General features: G+C 40.7%; 1 protein-coding gene across 2 annotated transcripts in view; it reads right to left on the minus strand.

Annotated features, from left to right (window-relative positions):
• Positions 1-5918: 5918 nt before the first annotated feature.
• cdh22 (cadherin 22) overlaps positions 5919-13619 on the minus strand; it is a 96722-nt gene continuing 89021 nt past the window's right edge. For both annotated transcript variants that reach the window (XM_028575564.1, XM_028575565.1), the window contains 2 exons: positions 13411-13512; positions 5919-7512 (listed from right to left, as the gene is read on the minus strand). In XM_028575564.1, coding sequence (XP_028431365.1) covers positions 6983-7512; positions 13411-13512 — 632 coding nt within the window. In that variant the 3' untranslated portion in view covers positions 5919-6982. The remainder of the gene's footprint in view (positions 7513-13410; positions 13513-13619) is intronic.

The following is a 13619-nucleotide window of genomic DNA, read 5'->3' on the forward strand; positions in this document are numbered from 1 at the left end:
TTCCCAGCCGGTGGGGGCGGGACTTAAATGCGCTCTGATCAGGTGATATGTAGTAGGATGTGATTGGCCAGTATTCAGATGAGAGACAAACCAGTGGACCAATCACGTGATCATTCTCCTCTCTGTGGGCCGGTCAGCCAAAGACCAAGGATGTGAATGGCCAGTGTTCACATGAAAGACACACAAGTGGGCCAATCATATGATCTGTCTCTTCTCTTTATAGCCCCGTCACTCTCTCACTCGCTCTACCACACACTCCCCAAGCGCGCGCACACACACACACACACACACACACACACACACACACACACACACACACATACCGCCGCCGGCCCAGCTATTCTTTTAAAGAGGTCGACGCACACACTAACGCACGTATAAACTTAAAAGGCCACTTACCTAGGCTACGGCGAAAGCTCTGCGTGGAGCGTCCACAGAACCAGGTGTGTTTTGAAATATAAATAGGCCTAGCTATTTACAGACTGTGTGGGCTAAAGAAGCCTAATTCTCCTTTACAATAATTCACAACATTTACAATCAGGAAGGCAAACTCATTAAAATATGCAAAAAATTAAGATCAGTGTATATGATGCAATAGTGCAGGGGTCGGCAACCTTAGGCACGCGTGCCACCATGGGCACGCGGCACCTTAACCTTAGGCACGCTGGCAATATGTGTGCAAGAGAGTTATTGATGTGGTGAAATCATGGTTGAAATGCTGAAGCACTCACTCATCCGCATGCCAAATTACAACGTTCACAGTTGCCGACCTCATAGGTGCCGATACCGTGGGTGCTCACGTGTGCCAGACTGCCAGTTCATTTTTATATTAATTTAATATTAAACATTGCAGGTGGTGCTAAGTGGAGCGTCTGTCATAGTGTGATTGGTCATGGCGGTGGCATTGATTTATAATTTCCCACGAAGCTGATTAAACTTCTCATCTCCAATCCTATCTGTGAGAAGTGGCGCTGTCCTGAGTTGAAAACTAGCTTACTTTACGGCGTGTGTGTTCGTGTCAGCCGCTGTCCATTTCCTAAGGTTCTGAAATGCAAACATTGTTGACTACTTTTTTTTTTTAAACTGTGTGCGCGTGTGAGCACCCACGGAGGAAAACATAAATCGGCGCCTGTGCGCGACCTGTTATTTATGGTAGTTTGATTGACTCATATCGGCCGCTGGGGCAGATGAACTAACGCTAGTCTCGTTACTGTAAGGAGGCTACAATTAAACCTTCGTGAGTTAAAAGTCAATACTTATCAGTGCACTCAGCTGTGTAGACCGGCATCAATATGTAGAAAGCGATATTTCAATCTGCTCTGTCTGCTCAGTCCACTCTTGTCCACCGCGCTGTTTTACGCAAACACAGCTCTACTCTGTAAATAGCTAATTTTTACAAAACAAGCTAAAAGAAAAGCTGTCGGTTTGTAGTCTATTTTTCTTAGTTTGCAGGGAATCTTGAAATTTGGACAAATTCTTATAAACTTAGGCTGTCTGAAGAAACCATCCTCTCCGCTGGAGCGGTAAATATGGACGCATTATAAGACCAAAACAAATACATGTGGCTACTTAATATGCACGTGAATGACGCAATCGTTATGTTCGTGTTCTTCATTCTTGATAATGATGCTGGTTGTGTTATTATTATTTTGCCACAGCATCGTTTCATTGACAATGAGGCATACAGGACCTGCTTATCAGTCCATTCATCATTAAAGCTGGGCTTTTCCACATCAACTTTTCGCTTCAGGCTCTTTGACAGTGATATTTTTGTCAGCCCATTTTCCACCAATCAGGACTGCATACTAAAACCATGTTTCCATAATAATAATATACAATAATAATAATAATAATTACAAGGTCCTGATTATTACAGATTCCCTGGATATTACATTTTGATGTGATGTCATAAAAAAAATTAATGTTAACATGGCACACTAATAAACAAGAAATTTTGAAAAGGGCACTTCATATCAAAAAGGTTGCTGACCCCTGCAATAGTGGCATAAAAATGTGCCAGAGGCCACCAAATTTGGGCTTTTATGGCCAAAACCCCAGGCTTAAAGCCTGGTTGGTCTTGCCCCTGGCTATACTGCACAAATTGCACCACTCTATGAGCCAGTGCACAGCCTCTGATCCTCCAGCAGGGCCCCTCTGGCTGATCTGATCTGAACTTGCATTTAGAATTAAAAGAAGGGGTAACCGGGCTTTTTCCATCTGGGCCTCTGTGATTTGGATCAACCTAACTGAGGAGCTCAGGGAAAGAAACAAATCAATATCATTTCAACTGCTTCAAACATGTTCTTGTAGATGTGTTGTTATTTGATGGGGGCACTGTCGCCTCAAAACGAAAAGGTTCTGTTTTTTGACTCCACTTTTCTCTATGGGATTTTCTTCAAGATGCTCCGGTTCCTTCTGCAGTGCAAATCCATGCAGGTTAGGTGAAGAGGAAGCTCCTAATATCCCATGGGTCTGACCAGCAACCTGTCCAGAGTGTAGTCTGCCTCTTGCTCAATACATGCTGGGAAAAACAACTGCTCCACTGCAACCCTAAACAAGTCATTTAGAAAATAGTTCCATGTTATTACAGTATTGAATGCCTTTGTTATTTTTTTGTCCTTATCTTGTCTCACTTTTTATGTTTTATCTCACAAGGCTGTTTTATTTAATTTCTCAAAATCTGAGAAAAAAGTTATGTACAAATAAATGGTACTATTGTTTTAGTATAAATTAAATGATCTTCACAGGCCCAAGTAATGTACTGTCCAAACAACAAAAAAGTAATTGTCATTGTCATGTGTTTTGTATTTGTGAATAAAACAAACACACACCCACAATTCTGAATGCAGTTTTTGTAAAGAGTCAATGGCCATCTAACTATAATAGTCATCTCACTTTATTAATTCAGCTTCTCACGAGTGCTTCATTTGCATTTCTTGTAATAAAGTCTGTTTTGTGAATGCAGTGTAGTTAGCTAAATGGATTTGCAGTTAAAGCCTGGTTTTGAGTGTGTCGTAAAACTAAAATAACTAATGCTATTCAGCTATAAGGCTATAGGTGATTGATATTTTCTGTGGTGCACATTTATATTCCCCCCAATGTTTAATCAATTGTCATTACCCAGCCAAGTACAATGAGAAGAGAAAAGAATATTTAACAGCACACAGCTGTCCGCCTGGAGAACTGTCCATCACCAACCATCTATGTGCATAAGTAATGATGGGACTCATGTTGCCCTTTGAATTTGGGGAAATGGTCTGATTTATGGCAACACATTCATATGTTCACATGTCTAGGCCATCACTAAGGAATGACATTTTCTCTGACAATGATGGAAGATGATTTATATGCTTGTTTGCAGGTAAAATAAGATTAAAGTGACCAAGGGCGCTTTCTTCCCCCAGATATGTGCTTACTCTTTAACCTTAACTTTCATGGCATTAGTCATATGACCTGTAGCCATCCAGATGACTGTGACTGTGGAGCTCATGCTGACCTACATTTGTGTACATCCATTCAGACCATGACATTTGCTTGTCACTTAGCAACTACTGTTGGACTAAAGGCTATGATTAATAATGGATGGCTAAATCACTTCTTGGCAAAGATACACAAATAAATACATGCACTGCAGCAGTATAGATCAATACAGTATAATAGAGTTGGCTGCATATTGATAAAGGCAGTAATGTAGAATTGGATTCAAATTGTTAAATCAATATAAGTTGGAACTTTAAAGGCAGAATGAGTAGGATTTTCCTTAAAAAACAAAACAATTTATAGACTAAAACAAAAAGAATCCCTCTTAAATCATCACGTATGACCCACTATAAACGAGTGGTGCTGTCTGTGTCTGCAGAGACCCTGCACTCTGCTTGTATTTTCTCTTTTCTTTTCATTTTGCTGTGTTCGGGACGTTTCTGGGCATCAGCCTTTGGTCACTGGGTGTCTAACCCCCTGCCACAACGTGTGAGGGCTGGACTCTATAAAAGTGACCAGGTGCCAGATCGTAAGCACGAGAATCCAAGAGAAAGCTATGAAATGACGGACACAGTGCCGAAAAAATATATATATAATATATAGCGAGTGGACAAAACTTGTACCAAAACGAGAATGAATCTGAAGGAGAGGATGGGAATGAAGAGTGTGATGTGATCCTGCAAGTGGTACTCTGGCAACAACGGTCAGAGTGTCATTGAGCCAGGAAGGAGGGGCCAACTTTGAATGTTGTGTTTACAAACTGCAACAGACAAATCCCACTCATTCTGCCTTTAATTCCCTAATTACCTCACACATTTCTCAAGACTACTTATCCATGTCCTTGGTGAATTACACGCTTTTGAGATAGTCATTCAGATTATTCTATCTAAGGATGGGCATTGCAAATTAGCTTAGACTATAAATGCTGCGATGTGTGCCGTTGGTGTATGCTACATACAGTACAGGCCAAAAGTTTGGACACACCTTCTCATTCAATGCGTTTCCTTTTATTTTCATGACTATTTACATTGTAGATTCTCACTAAAGGCATCAAAACTATGAATGAACACATATGGAATTATGTACTTAACAAAAAAGTGTGAAATAAATGAAAACATGTCTTATATTTTAGATTCTTCAAAGTAGCCACCCTTTGCTTTTTTATTAATAAGGGAAAAATTCCACTAATTAACCCTGACAAAGCACACCTGTGAAGTGAAAACCACTTCAGGTGACTACCTCATGAAGCTCATTGAGAGAACACCAAGGGTTTGCAGCGCTATCAAAAAAAGCAAAGGGTGGCTACTTTGAGGAATCTAAAATATAAGACATGTTTTCAGTTATTTCACACTTTTTTGTTAAGTACGTGTTCATTCATAGTTTTGATGCCTTCAGTGAGAATCTACAATGTAAATAGTCATGAAAATAAAGAAACACATTGAATGAGAAGGTGTGTCCAAACTTTTGGCCTGTACTGTACTTGTCCCTATACAAATAAACATTAAAGAAAATTTTCAAAATGATAAGTAAACCCTGTGACTTTTTTTATCCCACTGTGATCGCAACACTGTTTTAAAATGAGCAAAACCCAAAGTTTTAGTATTTGTGGCATCACTCATATACTTACAGACAAAAAGGAGTGTGACAGCTGCAAAAGTGTGGAGAAAGCTAATTTTTGTTTAGCAGCAGTGAAGAATAATATATGTTTGAGACACAATCCAAAGCCAGCTCTCAGAACACACTCAGTGGATACAGAAGACCTACTAATGAAAAAAGCTGAGTATTTCTTTCTTTGAACATCAGCCACTGTCTGACTGGCCATTTTAGCAGAAGATCATAAAGATGAAAGCAACTTCATATTCAGCATCCTCTGGTGACTACGACAATTACAGTAGTTTGGCAGAAGGCAGGAGGGAGCCATGCTGAGAGGAGAGTCTTTGTTTGGCTGTCATATGGCCCGTTTGTTTTCATCTAGGACTATTCTTTGACTCTACCCCTGGTTTAAACACAAGGTAGCTCCACCATCATTCATAATTCAGGAGACATCTTCAGCAAACAAGTGGCAAATGATAAGGATGCTGTATTTGCGTTATCACTGTTAACTCTTCTACTGAGTAATTCACTGAGTAATTGAAGTTTATTGCACACAGTGAGATGTAGGCTTCTTTTTTAACCAAAAAACTTAAATATTTATTTGTTTTCATCTTTTTTTTCTTTTTATCATTTTAAATACATTTGCAAGTTAAGGTCAACATTGAATAGGTTGCGGATATCAGGTGGATGTGACCAGTCCATTCATCATGTGTTACCCTTCTCCCTCTTAATTAGACACAACCATCCTGTTGTCACTAGTCCCCCTCCATCCCTCCCTCCCTCCCTCCCTCCCTCCCTCCCTCCACCAAAGGAAATAAAATATCAAAATCAAATGTCTCAGGATAAAAAATGAATTGAACAAATTCACACACACAATCTGGAATGAAAATTGGCTCCCTGTGGGACAATGCTGGCAACCAGCCAATTCCATGAAATAGTCATTTTGTTCAGTCTTAAATCACTGCTGCGGTTTGTGCCTTATTGCCTTACAATTGGCTGTGGAGAGGATAAGAAAAGAAATTGTTAACACACAATTGTCCTCAGTTTGTGACCTCCAAAAACCCTTTTATAAATCACTAAAGTACAGCAAAAGTATGTCAGTCTCAACCGTTCCGGCTAAACAGACAGCACGTTTTCTTCTGCAGTTCTTTCACTCCATCTGTTCCCTCTTTCTACTTGCCTCTACTTTTCATCAATGTCTTGAGTTGGTTATTTTACAAAAGTGGTCATAGAAAATAAATACAAATACTGTATTTTCAGAACGTAATTTTTTTATGGCCCAGATGTCACCTCACCCCGCCACTGCAGTCCATTTTTTTTTCTTCCATGTTGTCCCTCATTTTTTTAATAATGTCCTCCTCCCCTCAATTTATCTTTACCACTTCAGTTCACTGTTGCAGTTGCCATAGTGATTATGGTGTAAATAAATAAATAAATACATAAAAACAAATAAATACATAAATAGTTCTTCCTTAAATAAATACATGTTTGTCAAACAGGTTTGCCTTGGCATAGTTTACCTACATCATGTTTATACTCTGAAACTCTGGAAACAGTCTCACTGCTTAAAATAGAGTTTTCATTTATGAAGAAAGTGGAACTCCTCCAAACTAAATGACAATTTTGGTGACTGGATATCTCTTTCGTTACTCTTTCTCATATCATCGCCAGAGCTCTCATGCTGGAGTCCAAAAAACTCTCACAAAAAAACAAAGAGAGTAAAAAACAAACCAAAAACTTCAAAGTTTGACAATTGGATTTTTCTTTCAAAATAGATAAAGGAGTGGTGCTCTGTCTTTAAGGAGTACACAGTGCTGGCTTTGATGAGTGCCAGAGGATGAGAAGAGGAGGCAGAGAAGTGGGAGGCAGAGAAGGAGTTTAAACGTCTCTCTGCAGAGGAGAAGCTGTGCTACGACCTTTCCTCCTCAGGGTTTTCTGGAGCGTAGTAGCCCGCTAGTTGCCTGAAACGTGGTCCCCAGTCGCTGAGGTAGGAGAAATCCTGCTCCGAGGTGGTGGACATCGTGTGGATGGAGCTTAGTGAAAGCGCTGGTGAACTGGTGCCCTCAAAGGCGTACGTCTGGAAGGAGTCATACGGCGGCACCGACAGATCGGCATCAGCCTGTTCCACCTTCTTTCGGATGTAGCCTTTAAATAGGGAGAAGTCTGCCGCCGCAGCTGCAGCTCCATCTGCACCACCACCCACCCGGTTAGCCTGTATCCACTGTGGCAGTGAGCGGATGTCCGGGCCAGAGTCACAGCTCTTGGCCTCTGGGAAGTCATAGAGGTTCCTCAGGGCACTCATGTCGTACGCCTGAGTGTCCTGCTCCCCTCCGCCCTCGTCATTGTACTTGATGACGTTGTCCCTCATGTCCTCCTCATCCTCCGCCATCCTCTGGCCCTTCCTGTGGCGTTTCAGGGTCAGGATCAGCAAGACAAGGACTGATGAAGAAAGAGACATAACAAGACAGAGAGAAAGAGAGAGAGAGAGAGAGAGAGAGAGAGAGAGAGAGAGAGAGAAAAAACAATGATTGTAATTCCACACTAATGGTAAAAAATGCACAGGTTAATTGAACAAGTTTACAAAAAAACCTTGATATTGTTAAGTGTTAAGTGCACATGTTGCAACCCCTTGTTTTGGCACAACACAACATAAAGGTTGAATTTGTCTGATGAACCGGAACAGTAGGACGAGATAAAAGCCAGGAGAAAGACAGGTTCCCATTTAAGGGATTTTATAAACTGTCATTACAGCAAGCGTTTAGACATCTGTGGCTTTAACTCTCTTGCTGCACAGTAGCCATCGATTAAGAGTTGTCGGGCTGACTTTAAAAAGCTTGCGTGCAAAAATGGAATTCCTCTTAATCTTGCTAAGAATGATTACATACCAAACTCAGATCCAGGGCATTCAGTACTAAAGAAAACAACTGTAGGAAAATAAATGTGATACTATGTGTCCATGGTGTATGGTGCTTCACATCAAACATGCACAGTGCATGATGGATTTACAAGCACTTTTCATGGGAAAGTTTCTAACTACTTCTATTGTGATTTTGATTTCACCTCTCAGGGCAAAGGAGGGGGGATAATATATTCACAAGTTTTACATTTCAAATGCATGAGTATTGATTTTTCACAATCCTGATTGCCTTGCCCAGAAATATGATTTAAAAGGCCTAATGGAGACCAATCTGTATATCAATACTCATCCAAGTCGAGTGAAACTAAGACTTTGTGGTTCCATCACTACTTAAAACAAGAGGCAACCACCTACAAAGAGAAATAAATGCCTCCTAAAATTAAGTCTGAATTAAAGAAGGGAAAGCAATAGAGATGGATCAATTTAAGGCTAATGAGACGAGAGGAAAACAAAGGCTGTATGCAGAGATAAATCAATGAGGCTTTAATTTCAGCTTAGTTATTTTAATTACTGCGTACATTTGTGATTAGGCAAGTCTCACTTAGCTCACACAGCTCTGACACCCGCCCCCTGACTCCATCAGCCTGTCTGGGGGCTGCACCCTTCCCTATGAAACCTCTACCAGATCTCTCTCAGACTTGCAGCAACATCAAATATCATTTTCAGTGATGATAAAATCATATTACAGGCAGTTATAAATGAATTTCGCACAGAATACACTGGGGTGTATGAGAAATATAATGAACAACTCCATTAACTATAGTCTTATGGATAAACAGCAATCAAGCCTCTTTTTGATTGACTAATAAGCAAAGAAGGATGTGGACAGGGATTGATATACAGTATGTGGTAACTACTCACAAATACAAACATGACATTATCATATGTGTATCACTAAAATTATGCAGGAATTAATTCATTAAATAAACCAAAGGACTACTAACCGCTATACCAAAATGTGTGAATTCACAGTAGCTGGTAGTAGATCAGTTTATTAACTCCTATCTCTATAATGGATACCTAATCCAAATAAATGTGATTCTTCCTAGGACGAGTTTTTTCCTGCTCTCCCACTTCACATTATCATCTGAATTAGTAAGAGCTACGAGTGGCCTTTTAGTAATTTGTCATACATGCTGAGAAATAATTTGTTGGGAGTCGTACATGCGCAGTAGCTAGGTAAGGACTACTAGCCAGTCAGAAGCAGAGTACAAGGGAGTGCCATGCTAGCAGCTATGCGAGCATTATAACATGTGTTCCAAAGTGACGCACGTTCGTCACGGAAGTAAAGGCTGGACTACAATAGAGCTGTTTGGAGCAGTTTGTGAACAGTGTTTTCTGTTGGAGTGCATTTGGGGTGGACTTTGGGCTTTTTCACTTTGTAAACCTATAACGTGCACAAAAAGGATATACAACACAATAAAGGAAAGGGAAAAAGCCAAAAAGCATAATATGAGCACTTTAATATTGGTGATAAAAAACAGGCTTATAAATAATGAATTTCTGTGACAAGCAGGATGTTTCCTGTGGCCAGTCAGCGATGGACTGTGCTACTGTGTAACAGTGGAAAGAATCCCGTTTTCTTCCTTTTAGCAGGGACAATGAACAACTACTCTAAAGGGATGCCAGTGAAGAGACATTTAGATAGATCATTAACCAGTAGGCACCATGCATCTTCTGGAATAGATAGCCTGTTGCCTAAAACAAATGCCCACAAGCCCACAGAGATAAAAAGACTATCAATTATAATGGGGCCTGTGCTGTCTGGGACGGCACGGCACAGATTGTTTGATGCTCCACCAGAACACCCATCCATACATTGTGAAAATGAGATATGCCCACATCGTTTCAGTCTAACTAGATCAATGTCATGACTTTATGTGCTGTGTGCAGGAAATTAACACATGTTAAAGCACATTAGTGTGAACAAAGCCCATGGCCAAATGCACTCTTTCCAAGTGACCTTACTTCAAGATGTGACTATAAAACACCATGTTTCACCTTTTGCTTTCATCTCCTTCCACTCTTCTTTTCTTTCTCTAGAGCCAAGTGCAAAACAAACATCGGTTTCAAACATGGAATCTGTACAAATTACTTGTTGCTGCTCCTAGTAATTGTCTTCGTTTGGTATAAATGACCTAAGAAATAACTTGCGGAGTGAAATCGCCCTGTGTGTTCCTTGCCTAAAGAGCTGTGCCAGCCTAAAAAGCCTTGCTGATCTTGAATGGGGGATTTTGTGCAGTATCTCTGACTGATAATGTACATTCGTTCTCCTCTTACATTGTTTGCTGGGCTCCATTGGGAAAGCGGTGTCTGTAACCATTGTGTTTATTCTTCTCCTCCATGAATTGGGCGAATTAATTGCCACTGGGGCGAGGAAACAGTCATGGTTTGTGGTAAATTGCAGTGCACACTGCCATGCATACTAAACAGGCCCTAAGACACTTACTCTAAATTCACACTAATGAGAAGAGTAATAGGAGGTCGGAAACTTGATGTTATGAACTCCCTCATACGTGCAGATCAGCTGCTTTTTCAGTGAATAGTTTTGAAGAAGTGACAGTATGTGGCAGTTCAGTCTGAAGCAAAGACAATCAAATAACCTCATTTGTGAAAAATCCTCCCTCACTGATAACATGAGTGTCACTGCCTATTATGTACACAGATGCTTAAACTGTAACCTATTGGAAACCTATTTATTCTATTAGAGATTAGCATGCCTCAGGAGATGTTAATACAACACATGTACAGAATTTACCTTAGTAGGAAGCATATGTACCTGTGTATAGCTGCCTCCTATACATACAAAGCCTGTCCCCATGTGTACAGATGTTGCGATAAGCGTTCCTGACAAGACAGTTAATTTACCCTTGGGCTGCGCTGGTAGTCTCCCACCCGCCGCCGCCACCGCCGCCCCCCCACCCAGGAGTTCATAACAAGCAGATGGGAGGTAATTGGCATAGATGCATGCAGATGCTGCGAAGCAGTGGAATGGATTCATCACATCAGGCCTATAAATGAACTGATGGAGGGACTGTTTGTTTGTAAAATAATTAGGCAGAAATTTGTTTTCATTTTTCTCATCATCCAAGAATTGATGTAATAGAGGTGGTCCAGCCTCAGGAGAGAGGGAGTGCTGGCTGGTTAGGTAGATGTTGTGTGCATATGTGTGTATGTGTGTGTGTGTGTGTGTGTGTGTGTGTGTGTGTGTGTGTGTGTGTGTGTGTGTGTGTGTGTGTGTGTGTGCGTGCGTGCGTGTGTGCATGTGCACGTGCGTGTGAGAGAGAAGATAAGAAGCAAGAGGTAATGGCACATTGAGAGAACGAAATGCATTGCAGTTAATAGGTGAGGAGTTATTTGTCTAAGCGCAATGTGCAGTCGATAAGATTGCTGCCACATGCCTCGCTCGCGTCTGTTATCACACAACACGGTAGATACCAGACCCTGTAGCCCTGAGATTGTACTGTCCACATGATGACTGGCAGAAGCCAAGCCACTCCGACTTAACCTGTCCTTCAATGCTTTGATGCATTTTCAGTCAATTTTGGAGGGACTGAAAGCCTTAAAATTTTAATGATCACTTTAAAGGCTTGTATGGGGTAGCTCCAATATATATAGCTGAACGTCTTACCCCATACAAGCCTAAAGGTAACCTGAGATCCTCTGGTAGGGCACTCTTGGTCACTCCCTGGTCAAAACTGGTGATCGGGCCCCCCAGTTGTGGAACGACCTACCAGACGAGATTAGGGAAGCCAACACATTGTCAGCTTCTAAGTCTCTTTTAAAAGCTCACTACTTTAGACTTGCTTTTTATTGATTTAATTTTAGTTTGTTAATTTTCTGCCATTTCTGTTTCTGACATTTCTGTCATTGTTGTTGCTTTTTAAATTAATGTAAAGCACTTTGTAACTTTTTTTGAAAAGCGCTTTATAAATAAAGGTAATATTATTATAAACATTTTTACCAATCAGTATTAGTCACTCAAAGTTGCATGGACTGATTAGAGTCACTGGCACTATCATTAGTTAAATCAAAATGACACAAAACATGAAAAAATACCAAAATAGTTGAAGCATCACAGTCTTCACAATAAGCATGTTATTCTGAATAACGTGTAATGTATGTTTTCATCCAAATAACCAAGGCTGCAATGAAAAAGATTATGTTTGCACCACACAACTCTAGTTCCCTGCACAGTGTCTAGCTTTCCACAAGTTTTAAGGCCAGAATCTCGAGTGTTTTCAACTCCAACAGCCTTTGAGGGCATATCATCAAGCCCAGAACACCAAAACCACGATACACCGCAAACAGTTTTTTATAGCCAGCCGAGGTTGCCTCAGATTTGTACATAACATTTTTGTTGAGGCTTTTAAAACTATGATGAATAAATGATGCTCTGCTTTTGAAGTTCATTCCAGTTGATAGTTTGGTTAATGGAGACAGAGTTTTAACAACTCTCATTAGAAAAGCTCTTAAAAGAAATAGATAGCAATGTAAGTCACAGTTAAAGCTGCCTGGTGTCACATCATCCATCATTCACTGCCTACACAATGTGTAACGGCGCAAGCGGGGGAGACAAAACACCGGGAGAGCGTTGTCGTTTCTTTCTGTCACTGAGGAGTGGGAGGCTAAGACGTGCAGCGGGGGGAAGAACGAGAAGCTACTTCATACATTTTTTAGATATGACAATACTAAACCTCTTCGGGCTCTGAGAGGGTGAGCGTGTGCATGCATGTGTATTAGTGTGTGCATGTGTGTATACGTGTATATAAATGACAGAATATCTGGAAAGCCTCGTCTATTTAAAGCCTGCGGTTCCAGAGGTATACAAGTGCTGAGGCAGCTCTTTTGCCTTTTTGCTTTCTCTCAACCCCCTCCACTTTATCCCCATTCATTCCCTCTCCATCTGTGTTCTAAGGATCAAAGTGGCTTGATATCATTCATAAACCCAGGCGTCATCTGTGCTCCTGTTTAAACAAAAGCTTTCCCCTCAGAAAAGTGGCAACAAAATGTCCAACAGGAAAGCCTCATGAAAGAAAGATGAAAAATCAATCATCTTTGTCATTCAACATAGTTTTTCTGCCACTGCATGTGCAATATTGTTCCTGAAATATAGATAACTTCTAAAAGGGTTCAATCCATTAAAAGACACATGCTTGGTTGCATGATTGTATGAGCAGCAGACCTGGAGTTGTGTCTTTACTGTAGGTGCAGCCCTGCAGTCTTGCCGTTTTACTAGTACATACCAATATTGAGCGTAGTGCTTGTGGTGGTCCTGCTGGAGTAGTTGAACTTAGCAATGACCCCAGAGAAGCAATAATAATGAATTGTGCTTATCCATCGCTCTAGTCATCCATCATACACCCATACATTTATCTGCTCATTCATCCATACATACATGAGTACATCCATGTGCTTACCTATGAGGATGAGCATGCAGACCAGTAGTGCTATAAGAGCTCCAGGGCTGAGAGCAGCACTCATTACATAGGCTGTGGCATTGCAGGACTGGATGGCTCCCTCTGTGTTCCACAAAGAAGAAAATAGCATTTACTATACAGAGTTAACACTAGTTATGAGTCACTTCAGTGGACAAGGATTAAGCACTGTTTTATCAAAAGTTTTTATT

This window comes from Perca flavescens, chromosome 4, assembly GCF_004354835.1.
Source record: "Perca flavescens isolate YP-PL-M2 chromosome 4, PFLA_1.0, whole genome shotgun sequence".
NCBI classification, from domain to species: Eukaryota; Metazoa; Chordata; class Actinopteri; order Perciformes; family Percidae; genus Perca; species Perca flavescens.